This window comes from Dermacentor albipictus, chromosome 4 (genome assembly GCF_038994185.2).
Source record: "Dermacentor albipictus isolate Rhodes 1998 colony chromosome 4, USDA_Dalb.pri_finalv2, whole genome shotgun sequence".
Classification (NCBI taxonomy): Eukaryota; Metazoa; Arthropoda; class Arachnida; order Ixodida; family Ixodidae; genus Dermacentor; species Dermacentor albipictus.
In genome coordinates this window covers 69852589-69872187 of record NC_091824.1, presented here as the reverse complement: position 1 = coordinate 69872187, position 19599 = coordinate 69852589, and the positions used below count along the sequence as shown (strand labels likewise).

The following is a 19599-nucleotide window of genomic DNA, read 5'->3' as shown; positions in this document are numbered from 1 at the left end:
ACAACGCCAGAACAACTTTGACACTTTTCGGTGCTGCTCCCGGCACTTTTTGAGCCTGTCAAATGCAAATACTCGGTGTTCCGGGTTCATTCACACCTTTTCATGGTATTCCACGCGCGCACCTGCACGACGTTAAATTTCACGCGGAGCGCGCGGCACCACCTCCCACGCGACCAGCGCGCGGCGAGGAGCTGCACCGGCTGCTTCAAAAACGAAACAAGCGGCAAGCGCGCGCCGCAGCATAATTTCCCGAAGGAGAAGCTTCCCAAAACGGCCACGAGGGCGCAATTGGGTCTTCCGCACGCACCCGGACGCAGCGCAAGGATACAATGCTGCCTTGCGGCGCAGAGGCAATATTTATGCTTTAATCAACAAAATTAAGCAACCATTCATCTTGTAAGTTATTTACATATCTTGTTTACATTTCTTACTTTTTTGTTCTGACCAACTGACGCCTTTTGCAGTGGCGCACGGTGCGCACTATTTTCTCTCTCCAGTCCGCCGGCCGAGCGGCGGATGCCGACTGATGCACTCCGACGCTTAGCGTGCAGGTCGACGCTCACCATCACCTCCTGTCCTTTCTTGTTTGATACCCCTGCTCTCCCTGTTAGTTTCCCTGGTCCTGCCATTCCCACATAGCCCTTCTTGACCGTAACCAAGGTATGTCCCGAGTTTCCATGACCACGTCTTGGTTCGTTGTTTCCCTTTCGGTTGACGCTTTCTTGATTTCTGTCTCACTCACGTATGCCGATCTCTCTTCAGTACGCCGGCTACTTGGCTGCGTATTTTCCCTTCCGGTGACTTTGTTTCTCTGAAAACCCCTCTTCTGCTTTGCCGATCGTGCCTGTGCGTGTGTACCCGCTGTCGTTTGGCTCGCTTCTTCTCTTGCCTCTCTCTGCGCATAATTGTGTTTGTCGCCTCACCTTGATTTTTCTCTGCGAGCACTATCTCCCGTGTCTCTCCCCTCCCCCCGTCCTCCACCCTCCCCGAAAGCCGACGAGCGGAAGCGCCGGTTCTCGTGTGGCTTTTATTTTTATTTTTTTTTTCGCTCCCATCTCTTGACCAACCCCCCCTCCCACCAGCGCTGCGCGCTAAGCAGTTTCGTTATATCTGCCGAGCGAAGTTTGTGCCGAAAAGAGCCGCGGCCCAGCCGCCGCCGTGACGTGGATAAGCCTGGCCGCGACGTCGGATTAGGCCTCTCCGGCGTCCCCCCGCCGACGACTTCCCTGAAGGCGCGCCGACGAATCTGCTCCGCCGCCGCGCATGCGCGCTGTCGGCTCTCCGGGCGAGGGAGGAGGATGGAAGGGAGGAGGAGAGACTGTGGAGGAGGGCTGGCTACACAAATGGCCGCGCCGGCGCGGCTTTTGTTTTGCGGGAGTTGCTTCTCACCTGGTCTGTCTCCAGGGTGCACACACACACCTAGAGACTGGACAGCGCACGGGGCACGAATCCCGCCGACTCTGCACCGAGCACTCGCACCGACCTGTGCACGCAGCGCCTTTTCTGTTTTCGTAACAACTCGTCCGGGCAGCCGCTTGTGTGCGCGCTGCATAAGCGCGAGCCGTTGCAAGCGTGCGTTCGCACGGAAAGGGCGTTGTTTGCCGGCGGTGCGGCTGCTGCGTGCCGAGCGAGCACGACATTCAGTCACGTTGTTATATTATGTTGTTCCTTTTATATCGTTGAGTTTGATGCTGTGAACGTTATTTTATTCTGGTATCCCACTGTTTTGTTGTACAGCCGTAGTGTGCCTGCGTTTATTATTAAGCTGCATGTGCATGATGTGCATCTTCATTGTGTTAGTGTGATGCCCGCGAAGCCTTGTTTATTAATGTCGTGCTTGGGCCTTTTCAAGAAAAGCATAAGAGAACGTGCGTTACCACGAATTGTAATATTTATGCGTGGCACGTGGCTAATATGTCACGTGCCGCTCGCGAATACATGGAGCATTATGGAAATCGTAATTGATTAATTAACGAGATAAGGAGCATTGCCTGACGCGCGCGAAGCTTGGTGCCGCATTGATCTTGTTTTCATTGTCTTCCGTGGCTTGCAGTGTTTGATTCTCAATGTCGCGAATGCAGCATGATAAATTCTGTTCGTGTAAGCGACCTAATGGTTTCCAATAAATTCTGGGTGTGTTTGTGTAACACTTTCTTTTCTTCTGAGGTACCTTGCGTGTTGCACTGTCATTATTCAACACTGCACATACGGCGACACATGATGGGTAGGTCTGGCGGTTAAGCGCGAGAGAATTTTCACGACTCTGTTGTCCGTTTACGTAAATCGCACCCGCGTCATTGATGTGTTGCTTTTGAAGGCAGTAGTACGCGTACTGCGGTGTTTTAGACGTGAGCTAGATGACATAGCACTTTCGTTAGATACTTATTTTGGTAGTCGTCGGTATTGCATGCACGTTTAAACCGTAGTTCTCTTGCACGAGGAAGTGCTACTACTTAAGTCTGTCATGGCAGTAAGGTCAGCCCTGTCCATCCTAAACCATCGCGAACAGCTCTGGCAGAGTCATTGTTACCGTTCAGTCATTACTGTAAATATATTTGCCGTGTAATTTCAGCTTCGGCACATATGCGTTCTCCACGTATTTGTGTACTTTCTTATATTCTGTTGAATATTTCGTGCCTTGCTTTCTGCAAAGGCGTGCGTTATGCTTTGAATGGGGTTTTGCGTTGGGGTTGCTATAATATTGAAAAGAGGTTGATTTCATACATTAGCACTGCATATTTCATGCATATTTCCTAAACAGGACAAACCCACGAGAGTTAACATGCAACGGGCTTAGGTTATAACGTGAGCCGGAGGAAAGTAGCACGAGAACGTCATACGCTGGATTACACAAATGCGATGTTCCATCCCGACTTAGTGTATGGAACGGCATTTCGTTTTGTCCATACCGTATGGCTAGAAGTACGGTCCCTTAACACACTAGTTGGGCAAGTGATCTGTGTGCCAGCGAGTGGAGAAGCACAGAATAGCCGTTCAGTAAGCGCAGACGCGCTTGCCTTTGAATTTGAGCACTTCTAAAGCGCCGTTAATGTCTTTCCAAATAGCACACACCGTGTTGTGGGGTTATAGTAGTGTTTGTTGGTTGTGTAACCCAATTGGCGCGAGTGGCGAAAAAGCAGCTTCCGAGGGCCACAGTCTCGCGTACAATTTCGTTCACCTGTCCGTACCCGTCACAAACGACTCCGTGTCTCGTATCCGTCACAAGGAAGGAACTCTTGAAACGCGCCCGAGCAGGGAGGCGCGAAGTCTCGCGGTTTGTCTTTCTTTCGCCGGAAGGTTGACTGCGCGCTTTGCAACCCTGTAAAACGATGGAAGAAGCCTGGGCGTGCCTCAGAGCCGCTGACCTGTCGTCCCTGCGATAGGGCCGGGAGCCAAAAGTGACAATCTTGGTGCAGTCGCTGGGGCTGCCGATCGTAAACGCGATAATGGTTGCGCCGAGACGGGCGCCGTCACCGTGGGTGATGCGCTACGAACGGGCCTGTCTACGGGGCCTGCTTCTGCGAAAGCGCCTGACGCGCGGTTTATATAGATGAAGGTGGCACGTAGAGTCGCCGCGACCGAAGTGTAGCGATCAGGGGAAATGGGGGCGTGGACGTGCGACTTATTTTGCCATACGTTGTGGAGTTTGAACGCTTTGCTGCTCACTCAATGCGAAGGAGGGATATTCACCTGCGTTAGGAAGTTACTCTTCTGCGATAACAAAGGGGGCACTTTCGCTCTGAGAGGAGTCGGTGTGCATCCCAGCCACGGTGGCCGCATATCGGTGGGGGTGGAATGCGAAAGCACCCGTGTACTTGGATTTAGGTGCACGCTAAAGAACCCCAGATGGTCCAAACTTCCGGAGTGCCCCAGTGTGGCCTGCCTCATAATCGGATCGTGGTTTTCTCACGTAAAACCCCGTAATTTAATTTTACGAGTCGGTGTGAGCCACAATCGTAGCAAATGGTCGTTTATTTCGAATAAAATAGAGGATAGTATGGAAAATTCCTGCCTACCGCACTAACTGCCTAGCTGCATCTACAGAGACCTGAACGGCAATTGGCCGCGGGTGGAGGAAAAGGCGCTGAAAGATAGAATAGACCAGGACGAAGGAAACTTAACGTAACGCGCAGTGTGGTGAAAGTAATAGATAAATGAACATAGAAGTGCCTATGTCAACACGAATAACGATAGTTAGCGAGAAAAAACACAATAAAAGTTCAACATCTGGCGACACTGCAAAGCAGTTCCTGCGCCATCCCGCCGTGATGTCATTAATTTTTCACAGCGTCTACTGTGCTCAGGTTTCTCGGACTACAGTGGCATTTAAAGTGACGAAATACTCAGCCTAGCAACTTCCCTCAAGCTTGCGTGCTCCCCAATAGGCCAAGATGCTAGAAAATGCCTTGAAATTCGTTACGTCACACTGACGGGCCGCCTCCGAAGTTTTGGCGCGAAATCCAACGCAGGAAAATTTAGCCTTAAAAGTCCAGTAGAGAAGCAGCAAATCAGTTCATACCTATGAAGTATACTTTCAAAACTGCTTTATTGAATTCGTGGTAGCAGGTTGATTATTAGAAGATAAACTGCACATCTAAAGTATATTTCGCTTTTCATTTTGAATTTTTGCGCCCAAACGGCAACGCCTGTCCGTTGGTGTGACGTCATGGGTATCAATGTGAACTTTCTGATTTTGGCCGCTGCGGCTAGGCAAATGTTACGAAGACTTGCTAAGTTCGGTCATTTACTCTTCTATAACACACCGTAGGCCATTTTTACCGATAAATAAAGTAGGCCTGAGCGCCTGCCGAGAAAATGCATGACGTCATAGCAAGCTAGGGCGGAAACTGCAAGGCGTCGTCTCCACAGCTCTTTCTTTCGCTTGGCAAACCTCGTATCACGATAAGGGTGGCTTAGTAATACAGCTCAAAATACCTTTTTCTGCTTAGTGTCTCTAACGTTTTAAAGGAATCACCGTTTCCCATCACATGAATGAAAATTCTTTCGAAAGAATGCAATGATTAACTGAGTTAATGGTACTTCTTTGGTTTCCCTGTGGTTATTTACCAACTGGTTAAATATAATGTCCGTTGTGGAACTCTCGGTTGAGTGTCGTTCCGTCGTAAAATTCGACTTGGAATTTCGGGATTCAGGGCAAAACTGAGGCTGCGCTGACTCGCGTCCTTTCCGTCGTGCGTAATAATTCTCTGATCTCATCCTTGGAGCCTGTCGCAAATGATGTTGACGTGGTCTCACTCGGGCGTCGTCACTATGAATGGTGTGTAAATAGAGCTATTGAAAAGACGATTATCTCGGTGCTACCACTTGGAAAACCGCGCTTGCTTGCTTGTTGTCGCGTGCGAACCACGGTTTTCTAGTTTTCATGAATTCGTCTCGTAGTAGTCTTTTCGAGCCCTCGTCATGTGAGAGGAGGAAAAAATAAAAAAAAAAGGAAACCTTACAATGGTGCATTTCGAGCTTTGTCTCTCTCGCCTAACCTCTCCCTGCTTTTTATGGCCTGGGTTAAAAACGAGAAAGTTTTTTTACAGGGCGTAAGAAAGAAATAAAAAAAGAGGGGGGCGGGAAGGAACGCTCTAAATTTGCCTTCTAACACAGTTCAATTAGGTCAATGATCCTAAAATCTAGGTTAGTGTCACTTTATGAGTAGAGACTTTCAGGCGACATATTATTTCATCTTTTTTGTGCAGTTTATTATACCGTGGTGGTGTGCTGCATCCATATTTTGTTGCTCAGAGACGTAACCTCTACGTTGCGTCCTTTACGGGGAACACCGAATCCGGGCTTTTACGGCTGAAGAACGACAGGGAGGACAGCCCTGGTAACGCCCTCATTCACAACTATCGTGAAAACATCCGTGAAACCATTTCAGACGTCTTGCACAGTCTTCCCATTTGCGTCTTACGGTCGGTGTGCAGAACTCAATTTGCTGTTGTCTCAGATTAGCAGTTGTGGGCAACATATTTCTCTACGTATGCTGTGCGCTTGCGTTTCTTGGCATCAAAGCAAGATCACCATGATAAAAAGTAAAAATGAAAAAGAAAATTCGATTGCACCGGTTACAATGCAAGGCAACCCTGTCGCGGTGCAGTGAGCAAGTTGGTGCAGCAAGTTGGTGCGGCCCGGCGCAGCATAAACCGCCACCGCCTGCGCCTTTTCGTTTATGGCGCCGTGCGACTTTTCTGAAGTGCTGGTACACACCTACGGCACGATTAGTCAGTGGCATTATCTCACAGGCATACCGCATAACCAGTACCACATAGATAGCACAGGGCCTGTTCCTTACGTCATGCTACTGGCCCAGAATTTTCATTGCCAAGGCTGGCGTGACGAAAGCGTTGACGTCAAAAATGTTGCCTACTCGGGAGCATCCCCATTAGATTAGATTCTATGGCAGTCGGTCTAATAGCACGACGTGAAGAATCGGAGTGAACAGGCCTTCTGCTATCCAGGAGGCGCTGGCGTAACTGGGGTAGTCGCTCGCTTGCAAGCTCGCGGCCCGCTTACAAAGAAGGCACTCGTGCTCGCCGCCACGCAGTGAGGGACGCCACAGCTCGGCCGCTGCACCACAGAATGCTGCACTCGTGGCCGCGGAGGCAGCGCCTCTCGTTGGCATGCGCTCTTCCTCGTAATGCGCATAGAATAGAGCGCGAACGCGTGCGCATTACGAAGGCTGCGAATTTGAACATTAAGTATGCGGCAATTGATAACAGCCGACTCGCATGCAGTGATCTCATTGATTACGTCCACGGTACCAAGGTTTCATCGCCGGTTCGCGTTTTCTTTATTCCTTTATTTTTTTTTGCGACTTTCTGCGTCAGTTTCAAATGATATTTCCTACTTGAGTCGCCAACAGCATGCTCGATTCTATCACTATAGATCATAGTCTTCTCATGTCCGGCAACATGTGACACGTTCCTATGCGTTTGTCGGTCCCGTTAAGAAAGAACGGATCTTTGAGTCCCTGTTGTGTAGTTTAGATGATGCCGAGGTTTAGGGGTGGAGGGGAAGGGGAATGACGTTCTGCTGTAGTCGCCGGCTGTCGAAGCCTGCAGTCAAGAGAAGGTGCGTCGATGGAACAAGCGACAGGCGAAACACCGCGGGCGTATTCGAGGTTGGTTGTTCGCCTTATGTGCTTTTGAATCCCTGCCTAACGCAGCGTAAATCACGGCATTGCACGGCTGTAAAGGGTAGTTTATTCACGCGCTCGATATTCTGTAGTTTCGGCATATAATCATAATATTCGGAATAGTCTTCCCGTACTGGACTTCGTTTGACGCCAGGACCGGATGTGCATTGTGACACAAGTGCCAATTATTCACAGACTGCAAGGGATGCGCGGAAAGCGCGGTATTTACATTCTAGCACTAATTAAGTCTACAACAGGGATCCCGTTCCGCTTTAGTGAAGTAATACCCGTGCTATTTAAATCAGTCCCTACTATGGGAACAAAATGACGCCATGGGAAGACGTGTGACGGGAAAAAACTGAACCGTTTCGCACCAGTTTGTCTTGGAACGTTTCAGTTCATGGCGCTCCTGTTCGCAACCTGGAAATAGAGAAGGCAGGGATGTCAACAGAGACGCTTCTGGTTGGCTACCCTACTCTGGGGGACGGGAAAGAGGGAATAGAAAGATAAGATAGAGAGGGAGGGGAGGGGGGGGGGGGAAAACCGCGCCGCGGTGAGCTCGCGCACGCACGCGGAGGGCCTGAGCGAGTCAACGGCGTTCACATTTATTTTATTTATTTATTTGTTTATTTATTTATAAAATCACATAGGCGAGTCGCCCTCAAGAAAGACAAAAGTGCCTTCATAGCTTTGTTGGCCGACGAGCGATGGGGACGGTCTTCAAGTAGCATCTGCTCAAGCAACGGCCGATCGTCCATTCGTCACAATGCGATAGATAATGTTTGCCTTTCCGACTGAAATCGACGACAGTGGCACAATAAATGTTCGATGTTCTCTTCCACGCCGCAGACGTCGCATGCAGCACTGTCGGTCATTCCAATCAAAGTAGTGTACGCCTTCATGAAAGCCACTCCCAACTACAGCCGGTATAGAAGCGATGCCTCACGTCGGTGAAGCCCGGGTGGAGGTCGGAGTTGGACCGAAGCATTCAGTTCGTGCAACCTGGTGCGCCTTATATTTGGGGTGTTCCACTCAAAGAGAGCTTGCGTGCCAAGTGGACGGACGGTAAAGCCTTAATTTCAAAGGTCATAGTCCGCTGACCTATCTATGCAAGGGGAAACGGTGGAATGGCGCAGTAAACAGAAAAAGTAAAGCTTTCCTTGCGGGCATTCCCGTTTTACAGGCGAACTCCTACGGCAACTGGCAGCCTGTTCTTGCTTTTCGTTTGGCGAGATACAGCTTCCTAGCCGCGAAATTCGCGTATCAAGAAGGTCAACTGTCCCTTCCTGAATGTTGTTGCGCCAAAATTCCGGCAGATGTGATAGCCTGACGTGACTTATGTTGCTGCGCTTACCGCAGTGGGTGACGTTACAGTGGCACGTTTCGGGAATTGGTATATGGCGCCGCCAGCTGGCCTTCACTTTTACGGCGTTTTGCTGACATACCCAAGTCTCTACACTCGGTATAAAGGTCGTCCTCCTGCTATTTCGAGATTGTAGGCATTGGCTCTGCGAGTACTTGAAATACATATCTTCCTTCAGCGATCCTTTCAAGAGTGCGGCGCTACTTTGGTATTACAGTGTCAGCGATAAGCTTGGAATGTGTGCGCGTGTGTGTATACAGAACCCGGGCATTTACCGACCCCACCTAAGGGCGTTTCGAGAGGCGCGGCCGTGCAAGCTCGTATCGAACGATGGGGACGGCGCGGCGCGGTGCAGGAAACGTGTACCGTCGGCGTGCGATCCTCGGCGATGTTCCGATGTCGCGCCGCCACGAAGCAGAACCAACGCCCCGAAAGCGGAAGTGTTTATTCTCGTTATCCAAAAGGGATGAGAGGCGGTGGGTGGGTGGGGGGCTACACTTTCCTCGGACGACTTACGTAATGCGTTGCGACACACCACGCGCAGGTTACGTGGTGTAGAGCGCGCATTGCGCGTCGCACCTGGGCAACCGCGAAAGTTGACTGTTTGCCAGAGGGCGTGGGTGGCGGCGGTGATTTGTGGCCCGGCCGGGTTGTTCAAGCATGAAGTATGGACAGGCGCGGGCGTATAAAGCGTGGTGCAGTTCTTACTTTACGTTAAATGAAAGATAGTTTCGGCGCGTATTGAGACTAGAAATAAACCGGAGCAAACTTCCTGGAAAATGATTTATTGATTGACTGATTGATTGATTGATTGCCCCGTGATTACGTCGTGGCTCATTGGTTATGACGTGCTGCTGCGGAAAACGAGATTGGCGGAAAGTTGCAAACAATAATAATAATCATAATAATTACTCGTGTACTTAGATTTATGTGCATGTTAAAGTAACTTCAGGTGGTAAAATTGAGTCTGCATCTTTCCATTACGACGTCCCTTATGTAATTTAGTGGGCAGTTTCGGGACGTCGATCCCTGACACGCAGGGAGGTTTTTTTTTTTTTTCGTTACTATTGCGCGTGGAAGCTTCGTTCGTGCGACTGCGACGAATGTTGCGACCGACAGCGGGAGTGAAACATTTTTACGTCAACAGCACCCCCCCCCCTCCTTCTTCCAACCCCCCTCACTTGCTGCCTTCCGCCCCTTCGCGATGCCTCAAGCTCGGGGTTCGTGTTATTTCTTCGCCGCAGCCCGTCGTGCCCTTTTCGTCGACGCGGGACGAAGGGCGGCGCCTGTTTTCCACCTTGCGCTGGCGCGCGGTCGCTCGCCGCGCTCGTTCGGGTTGATCGGCCCCAGCTGCGGCAGCAGCTGCGCACAGCGCACGACCCCGCCGCCGACGACGACTACGCTAGCGGCGCAGGCAGCGCGTTTCAACAGGCCGTGCGTCTCTCCCGCGCTCGCCTCCGTCCGCGGCTTCTGCTTGGCTCCATGCCTGTCTGTCTGCCGGCCTGCCTGCTGCCGCCCGGTTTTTATTTCTATTATTACCGCCGCACGCGAGCGTCGGGGCGTGTCACGCGTGTGTGTGCGGGGCCAGCTGAACTGCCTCGAACGGGAAGTGCGCGATATGTCCGTGCACGGTTGTGCCGGGCGCATTGGACTCGCCGTTGTGTTCGATTCAGAGAGGATCGAAGCGGGCTCCCGTCTTTCCTCGAAAGTAGGAAAATTAACTTGGTTGCGGTATGGAGCTGCGCTGCAAACGCGCGCGCTTATTAAAAAAAAAAGAAAGAAAAGTGGGGTGACGCCAAACCAGTATTCTACCGAACTCTTCCGAAACTCGTTTTCATTCGTCCTGGCAAGGAAAAAAAAAAAAAACTTGATTATTACCTGAGGAAACCTCAGCGCTATTGTGTCAGCGTAACGTCGCCGATTTCGAAGTATTTTCTCCGGTCAGTTTGGCTCGTTTTGTCGCAGTAAACGTTCCCGAAACTTGCTGGGTCGATCTCACGATTCCATTTTAGAATGCAACTTAGCTCATCTTTACCGATGCACGATCGAGTGGACCCTAGCAGTCTTCGTTCTCACAGCTGAGGCTGTTGTCCTCATCTCTTTCTCCCTTAATCTCTTCACCGTTACAATACTGTCACGTTTCGTAGCTGTAGTGCAATTGTAAGTTATGGAATCAGCACACGTGGTAGTAAAGGACACCTCTTAAATGAAGAAAATCAAAAAATTAAAGAACTACAATCTTACCGAAGCAGTGCGCGTATGCACTGAAAGGTAAAATCCATCTTGAAGTATTGCGGCCTTCTGTACTGAGTATCGCTTTTCTTTTATATTCAATACACATTCAGGACAGCAAAACAGTGAAAGGCTAATAGCTGCTCGCCTTTTGGAATTGCGTGCTCCTCTCTGCAAATGATATCAATACACACGCTGGTTGTTACCGTACGGGAGCATATGTGGGTGCACCAACGCATGCGACACCGCAATGCAACATTTCCCTTCTCGGTGTGAAGCCCAGCAGAGCGAAGTTCTCCACTTCGGTACGGACCGGCCACTTTTCCATATATAAGTCCGACAGGGTCATTCTGGACTCGCTCTTGGCTTTCGCCAAGGACGCGCAGCTTCTAGGACGGCTCTGAATACGCCTCCCCATTCCTCTTCCTATTCCCCATTATAGGTCTTCGCGCCATCCCTTAATAAATACATTTTGTCATCATCATCATCATCCATATATAAGTCACCACTTATGGCGCGCGGTCACAGTCGCGACAATCTTCATTCAGCTCATGACACCGCGTGCTCTCAACTACCGTGCTTGCGGCCAACGGGCGGCGTAGAAACAGACAGCTAAAGTTGTGCGCACTCTTGCATACACAAGAATAATCTACCTGTGAAGGTGGCGCCGCCACAACATGACTAGATATAACGCTATTTCAGCGCGCCTCGCGTCTGAGCAGTTATCACGCCTCTTACGTGCGGTCGTGCTCGTTGTTAATTCTCACTGTCACGCCCGTACAGTTTCCTATGTTGTAGCGAATGTCACGCCCGTGCTCTATATAGCCTATACTGCGAGCACGCCGCTTCCGGGCAGACGGAAGTTGCACGTTCCGTCTCGTCCTGCTCCGCGTAACGCATTGCCTAGCGAAACTCAGTCGGCGTTTTTTAGAGACCCGACGCACACTGCGTTCCTTGCTCGCCCGTATATATGCCCGTAACGGTATAACTCCGCAAATACGGAGCGTCTCGCGTTGCGTCTTGTCTGCATCCGGTGGTGCGTGTTCTTTGCACGGCTTGTGTGTAGAGCGTCTGTCGGCAGGTTCGCCGCGTCGGACTATCGCGTTGCGGTGCTTGGTCTGCGATCGGTGATGACACGTCGTCGTCCGAGCGTGTGGAGAGTTTTTTCGACGAATCATTGTTTTGACGAGAGCCTTCCTCGTCGTCTTTGTTGTGAGTGCAGCGCTGGATGCCTTCCGCCGCAGGTACGTGCTGCACTTTCCTTGACGAGTACAGAGCGAGGGTATTGTACGACGTTGAACACTCTTGAGTTTAGCTAGCTGTTTGTTATCACCCCAGACGTCATGTTCTGTTACATTCAGTATTCCAGAGCGCCAATAAGGTTAGAGATGGCCTCCGTCAGCCGGAACACAAGGATGGGTTGTAGAGTACTTAGCAGGCAATCAGAAGTCGTGAAAGCCGCCTGTTATCATTGAAATGTGGTCTACGAATGTGTTTTGCCAGGATCCAGTGTTGTGCGCCTGTAACTACCTCCGAACAAATACGCTTACTTAGAAGCTCAAGTATTGACGTTAAATAATGTATGATTGAGGTAGAAACTAGCATATTTGCACTCACGTGGTCGTCATGTTGGTAGGAAGGGAAGGGGTTTTGCAGAATGCATCGAATGCATCGACTTCAGAATGCGTCTACAGTCGCGTCTCCCGGAGATACTACAGGAGGGAGTCTCGAGATCGTTTTCTTTTGATGCGGCAGCCCATTTGGCCTTGTTCCTCGGCGCACCTTAGGACCGGACAAGCAGTGATGGAAAGAAAGCTGGCAGGCGCAACGTCAGAATAGAGGAGGTAGAATGTGTTGGAGAAGCAGCGGCGCAAGCAGATGTTCTGGGTGAAACTAGTGGGAAGTGAAATTGTGCCGTTCATATAGCTCATACAGCTGATAAGCGATAGCATGATAGTGTGCCAAGAGCGATACTTACTTAAAAAAAACAGCAGAGAAGTTTTCGAACAAACAAAACCAATGGGAAAGAGCTGCAGTCGGTGGTGTCAGAGTCGTGAGAATAGGATGTTCACGGGTATATCGCTAGTGTCGGGAGTAATGGCAGATATCTGGGATTCGTGTTTGCAGTGGATATAGCTAGTATGATAGTACGATGGCTCTGTATGATATGGTAGTACGGTGGCCCTGTACTTTCAGTTATGCCTATGTACGTGCCGCTTAAATTCTCTGTAGACTCTTCACGGTGGTTATGTGCCATGGTTACCGACGTCATCGTCATCAGGTACGCACGAGTGCGCGCAGTGGCGGATCGGGCGCAATGATGCGCTTACAGAGAGACGGCGGGAGACTGCGCTGTGTGGATTAGAGAGGATGTAGCTGACCATTCCAGTTGAAATTAATTGGGCGAAGTGGATTTGGGCCGCTCATGCAATGCGTATAGAGCAGGTAACCGGTGGCCTATTAGACTAACAAGAACAACTGATAATTGTACAAGTTGGTAGGGAGTCACTTTACTGATGCGCAGGCGTGCAAACTTGGACGCAAGAATGAAGGAAAAGTCATTTTGTGTTGCCCTTCTCCTTCCTTGCGTCCGTGCTTGCGCACCTGTATTTTAAAGTGACCATACGTGCCGAGGGAAGGGCGACTGCATGTCGAGGACGGCAGAAGATAATGAGGTGGGATGGAATTGGGGAAATTTGCGCGCCCAGGATGGGCGTCTGCTCACGCAGGACGGGTACTTATAGTTGGGAAAGGCATTCGTCCTGCAGAGAGCCCAGATAGGATGGGGACGATGATGGGTGCTGTGGGAACTTCGACATCGGAGCCAACGGTAGAATAAGTGGAGGACAAAGTGACTCAGGGCTGGAGCGGTGGTCCGAGGCTCGGCTGGGCGCAGCCGGCCAGGGCTGGGGCCTGCTGGCGTGGACTGGGGGACCGCGCCGTTAACACATTGCCTGTATCGCCGCCCGTGACGTGAGGACCCGGCTGCTATCCGGGACGGATCATGATAGTGGGGAAGGCGGGCGGCGCCCGTTCCACGGCCAGTAGCGACGCCTGCCTGGCCTGGTGCGTGACTGTCATCGGGTCTGGCATGGGACACGAGGGCAAAGCGGTCTCCTACGCGCTGCAGAAACTCCCGGCGCCACCTTTGGCGAAGGGACCTGCTGGGGCGGTTACTTCATCAACGCTACACGTTGACGAAACACGGAGACTACGCGTGCTCCAAACCCGGCGGCACGGCCACGTCCAACGACTCAGAGACGTCGGATTAGCGAGGGCGACTGGACCGCTGACGCTAAGGGAGCCGCGCAGGCACGCAAAAGCAAGCTGTCGAAGAAAACGGCTCGGAAGAACCGCTCGTCTGGTTGCGAAGCCGAGAACAAGAGCAGCGCGTCGTCCTCGTCCGAGCTCGAGGAGGACGAGGTCTCTGCCTCTGGTGGCGGTTCCTCGGTGCCGGCTGGCGGCAGTGGCAGCGAAGACGACGATGATGACGATTCCGAAGAGAAGTTTAACGACGGCTACGACGAGTAGCTCATGGGCGCTTGAGGTCAGTTGTCAACGTTAGTGGAAGCGGCACCATTCGAGAGACGATCATCATCTTCGACCTTCCACTCCTGTTAACTGCGTGGTGCTGTGCCGTGTGGTCTCTGTGCGGTGTAAAGGCAGCGAGCGGGCGGCTTCTACTTCCGACGACCTGCTGCGTGCACTCGTCAGAGAGAGGTCGAGGAAAAAGACTGGACCATCAGGTGCGCCTCCGGGAATGGTTTAGTGTCTTCTGTCTCCTGCAAGACCTCGACAACTCGGAGGCTCCACCACCTGGTCTGCCGCATCTTCACGAAGCGTACGTCCGGAAAGCCAGCCATATTTAGGGCCTTTGGATTCCTGGAAGATCTTGGTGGCTCGGACATTGCCTGCTCCGCCGATCCTCGTTCGGTGCAGCAGTCTGCACGGTTTGCCCGCCGCCGGGGGAGCGGGGTCGTCGCTGCAAACCGCCGTGAGGGCCAGTGCCATCATCGCCTTCGCGGAGGGTGGGGCAGTATGGGAACTCCGGCATCGGAGCCAACAGTGAAATAAGTGGAGGACAAAGTGACTCGGGGCTGAGCGGTGGTTCCAGGCTCGGCTGGGGCTCTTGGGGCGCCGTCGGTCAGGACAGGGGCCTGCTGGCATGGACTGCGCCGTTCTTACAGTGTGAAGGCGATGTCGGGGTTTCGACATCATGCTATGGTATTCTGACCGGAGGGGAACGAAGAACCGCAGCTAGTCCAAATGTTTCTGAAGCCAGCCGCTATACCAGTTCGCTCTTACGCCGAGCTAGCATTAGTGTTGCGACCTCTATGGCGTCCTCGTGTTTATGGGGCTCCAGAGCGTCTTCCACTAAACTGTAGAGTTTAATACCCGCAAAAATTGCTAGAGTCAAACTCTGGCGCTAGTGTCTTCGGAAGCCGTAAGCATGTCGGTTCAGTCAGCATGAGAATGATGGCGGATTCGCCTAACCCTTGTCCTTCTGCCTTCAAACGGATTTGTCACCTTGTAAATTGGTCTTTTTCAACAAGACATTTCGCTGTAGATGCAATAATTAGCGATGATTACGGATCTGGGCACAGACTAATCGACTTACTGCGTCTAGAAAGCTACGAGTGATTGATTGTCTTTAAAGGTGAAGCGTTATATATATAATGTCGCCAGAACGTTTGAAGCCTCAAGCACGAGGAGTCACAAATGCGCACACTAACTATAATTACCATGGTAGCGAGACGATCGCAGCGCCTGTGTTAGCACCATGGTAATCTCTCTATAGGAAACTCCGCGCGCTAAATTACGCTCCCGTCCCCGAGCTGCCTCCGTGCGTAGCTCCGTGTTACCTAACGAGCTGCTGCGGCGGTGGTGGCCGTGCCGTGGCGGCGTCGAGGAAGAAAAAAAAAAAAAAAAAAAAGAGACGTGGCTGACGACGGGCCGTTTGCGGGAGGTTTTGCGGTCACGGAAGGAAAACAGTGGCCCGCCGACCTTGGCTGTGCCGGGAGGAGCCCGGCGGCACGCTGCGCGGTGCTTGCCAGGCGCCTGCTGCGGCTGGCGTGCGGTTTCCTGCAAAATTTACGGCACGAAACTCCTGCGCTACGGTCCTTCAGCCGCAGTGGGAAGGATGGTTAGCATATTTGTCTGGCCTTCAGGCTTGTGGCTTCATACTTTCTTGTGGCGTTGTTTATTAATACGCTTTATCATTCCTGATTTCTAAGTGCTCCCGTTTTTCAGAATACGGCAAGGTGGTTTAGTATCTGCACACGTGCGTAATCGTTGCGAATCGGGACTAATGTGACGCGCCATTCTGTTGAAAGTACTCGATTTGCAAAGTCGCCAAACCGTTTGAAGCCGGAAGCATGAATTTCAGGCAAATGGCACATACAAGCCTACACGAAGGAAGGAAAAACTGGTCGGTACCGTTATGTCTCGCAGCCAGGCAAGCGAACGCTCCGTGAAACCGTTTCCCTTATATCTTAGGTCACGTGTCTAGTATCGGGCCAACGCATGACCTCCGAGACTCGGCGTATTGGCCGGGAATCTTTACTTCCTGGTAGCTTTCAATCGGGGCGCACTTGTTCGGCGGGCCTGCCGTAGCTCTCTGCTTGCGAAGCGGAACACTGAAACCGACCCCTCGCGCCCTGACGTGACGATTGCGTGCTGGGCTGATTTGTTTGCCCTTAATCGTGTTGCGCGGTGCTCCTTTCAGCTTATACGGTCCATAATTCTCACATTGGCTGAACACCTGTACTTGTAGCTTGCGTAGACAACACTAGCGCCGGAGTTACCTCCGTTAATTTTTTTTTTTTTTATCTTAGGAAACACTTACGGCTGCAGCTAGCTTTGGCGGCTGGCGTCGCTGCGGGAGTGTATAGCGCGGTGTGCGGAAGAGCGTCGTTTGCCGCCTGCTCAAGGATTCGCCGTGCCCCTTCGTTGGCAACGGTCGACGTCCACAAGCGTGTCGCGCAAATGCGTGCGCACGAATTTGACATTCCGAGCCACCGCAGCACACACAGTGTAGCTGTTGGGAGGCCCGAGCAGAACGAAACGCGTTTTCTTGGTGCCCCCGCCAAGAAAACTCGCCGTCTCTTCCGCTGGGCGCGTGCGCTGAATTTTACGGTGTAATGGAAAGCGGGCTGATAACTCTGAAGAAGCCTGTGGCCAGCTGAAATTCCACCGGACGTACGTATCTCCTCGTTCTGCGGTCTTTCCCGTACGATTTGCTTCCGTTCGTCGGCGTTTGGCAAGTAGCGGTAACATTTTGGCTGCCGTTGAGTCTTGTTTGACCCCGCGAGCTTGGCAAGTTGTGGCGCCAAGTGTCGCTTCTTGGCAAGTTGTGAGTGAGGCAGGCACTGGCTGAACCGATGCCTGTTCATCGTATTGTTTTGACGTCATCCGTTTCATTTAAGTCTGGCGATCTTGACGTTGCAGTTATTGCAGTGCAACCACCGCGACGTTCGTTTTTGCTGACTTTGTATGACGTCGACGCACGTTGTGTAACACATGGTGGCGTAGGAATCTGAAACTTTTGCAGTTTTTCTTCCTTCTCTAAAGAAAAAAAATATTACTGCTGACGCGTCTGCCGTGGCAGTAAAATAAATGGAACTTTGGGAGTATTCGCAGACTGGTAAGGCTCTCGCTTTTCCTTGTAGGTGGCTAATACATATGCTAACACTTAGGGTGCATCAATGCGCATCGAATCACCATACTAACTTCCGAAAGAGCAGTTATGATGTGGTTGCACCTCTATGAACTGTGGTTGGCAGAAGCTCGAATGGGTCATATGTACAAGTCCGCGGCGGGATATCTCGCTTCGTATACCTTTAACGACAATGTCTTCATCGTCCTCTTTGTTTCTGACACTGAGAAATGACTGTGCGGTATGTTTTCTTGTGCGAATAAAGCAGTTCTCGTTAGCAGTTAATTTACTCTTTCCTTACAAAAAAAAAAAAAAAAAGAAACGCTAGACATTGCGGTGCAGTTCGCCTTAAACGTACACGAACGCAGCAGGCGCCGCAGTTCCAAGCCGGTAGTGGTATTGGCCACTGCGAAGAAACTAAGTTCTACCGCCCCATGCCGTGCCCGCGTGTAGAAGCAGCTAGTCGCGGATCTGCAGACGTTTGCAGGGCTTCTATACGCGTGCTTCTTCAGCTGCCATTCCAAGGTATAGGCGCGCCCGCGTATGCAGGTGGCTGGCAACATTATACATGCGAGGAGAATCTGCACGTCCGCAGTTCTGCTGACGTCCGTGCATTTTTTTTCTTTTTTTTTTTTGCGAGAAAGCGGCAGCAGCAGCTTGCTTTTCAAATATACGACGAGGGCGTCTGTTGAGCGCCCGTCGTTGTACGTTCGGCGCCGCTCCTCGCGAGGCCGTTAGCCTTGTTTTTATTTCTTACGCTCCTCGCATGCGGCTGTGCCTTTGTGGTTTCTGTACAGGCGTGCAGTTTAGCGGCTCCGAAACTCTGGTGTCTGAGATGCGCCGGCGCGCGGTTCGATTCCGGCGGGGATCGGAATGCAAAAGTGACTTTGACATTGGCGTAAGTGGGTTTACGTTGTCGAAGTTCGTTCGAATCGCCGTTACTTCAGCGCCTTTAGAGCCATGGTGTAGCTGCGATAATCAATCAGTTAATCATGAATCGTAAAATAGAGTTGTAAAGACTTAAACGTTCACATTACTTGATTTCGAACATTGTAAATCAGTCAACTATAAAGCTTGCGAAACCGTCTGTCCTGTCCTAATTTCCCTTTTTTGCTTCCTGACACGTCGATGACTCGTCCCCCTTCTTCCCCTCGTCGCCCCCTTCCGGCGCCTTCATTAACGGTATGGCAAGCGAAGGCTGCCTTTGCGTCACCCACCCTAATGTTCGTTATACGCTGTACTACGTGTCGACAGTTGCACTGGATGCGCTGCCGCTCCCTGATGGTATTCTGTCTCTCTCACTCTCTAGCCGCCCTCCTCGTACGTTATTGTTCTCCTTCCGTGATTAGTTTTCGATAACGCGCTCGAACGCCACTATTCGGCCCGTCTCGCGCGTCCGCGAGCGCGCACACACACACACGCGCTGGCGCTTCCGTCCCTTCTTTCGCCACCGCCCTGATTTGGCCCTATAGGCACGTATCGGCGCCGATGCATTATTCATTTTGGCGATGGCCTCCCGTTCGGAGGTGCGAGGACGCCGTGCGTGTACTGCAGCGGCGACGACGAGCACGCGGCAAGGAATCGCCCCGGCGCTTTCTCTTCTCGGCACCGTGCCCCGCGGCGGGCGCGACCTTGTCCTCATGTGTGTGCATATATATATATATATATATATATATATATATATATATATATATATATATATACGCGCCCGCAGAGTGTGCTGGCGATGGTGGGAGCGCGGTCGCCGAGACCGAGCGCAAGTTTGCCGCAGCGTACAGGCGAGGCTCTGTGTGTGGAGTTGAGGGAGAGTGCGTGTAGGGTAGAATATAGAGTGTGGCGGTACCCTAAGCTTTTGCCGTGTCGGAAGATTCAGCCCGCTAAGGAAAAGAAAGAAATAGTCAATGAAGGGAAGATGTAATCAAAAAGCAAGAAAAGGTCACGACGCCGAAGGCACTTCTCATGTTCGGCTGTCGAGAATTTGTAGGCGCCATTGCGTCGTGCAGGTTAAGGAAGCGGCTGTCGACGAGGTCTCTCCGCGGTATACACCGGAGTGTTAATGAGGGGATTGGTGCTTCGCAGGTAACTCTCCTGGCTGGAAGGTGCTCGCGTTTCTATGAGCATGATGATGTGCCGTTGAGCGTATATAGACTACCGGTAGAAAAACAATGCACTAGGCTACCGCACCGAAAATTCTGCGTGTCC

General features: G+C 51.6%; 1 protein-coding gene across 8 annotated transcripts in view; it reads left to right on the top strand.

Moving 5' to 3' along the window:
* The first annotated feature begins 277 nt into the window (after positions 1-277).
* The window catches only part of LOC135902051 (poly(rC)-binding protein 3-like), a 458527-nt gene continuing 439205 nt past the window's right edge, over positions 278-19599 (top strand). For 3 of the 8 annotated variants that reach the window (XM_065431947.1, XM_065431941.1, XM_065431946.1), the window contains exon 1: positions 11838-11986. In XM_065431947.1, the coding sequence (XP_065288019.1) occupies positions 11971-11986 (16 nt within the window). In that variant the 5' untranslated portion in view covers positions 11838-11970. Of the gene's footprint in view, positions 397-464; positions 661-11836; positions 11987-19599 lie in introns of those variants that run through there. The other 5 variants (XM_065431944.1, XM_065431940.1, XM_065431948.1 and 2 more) reach the window with 4 other exon arrangements.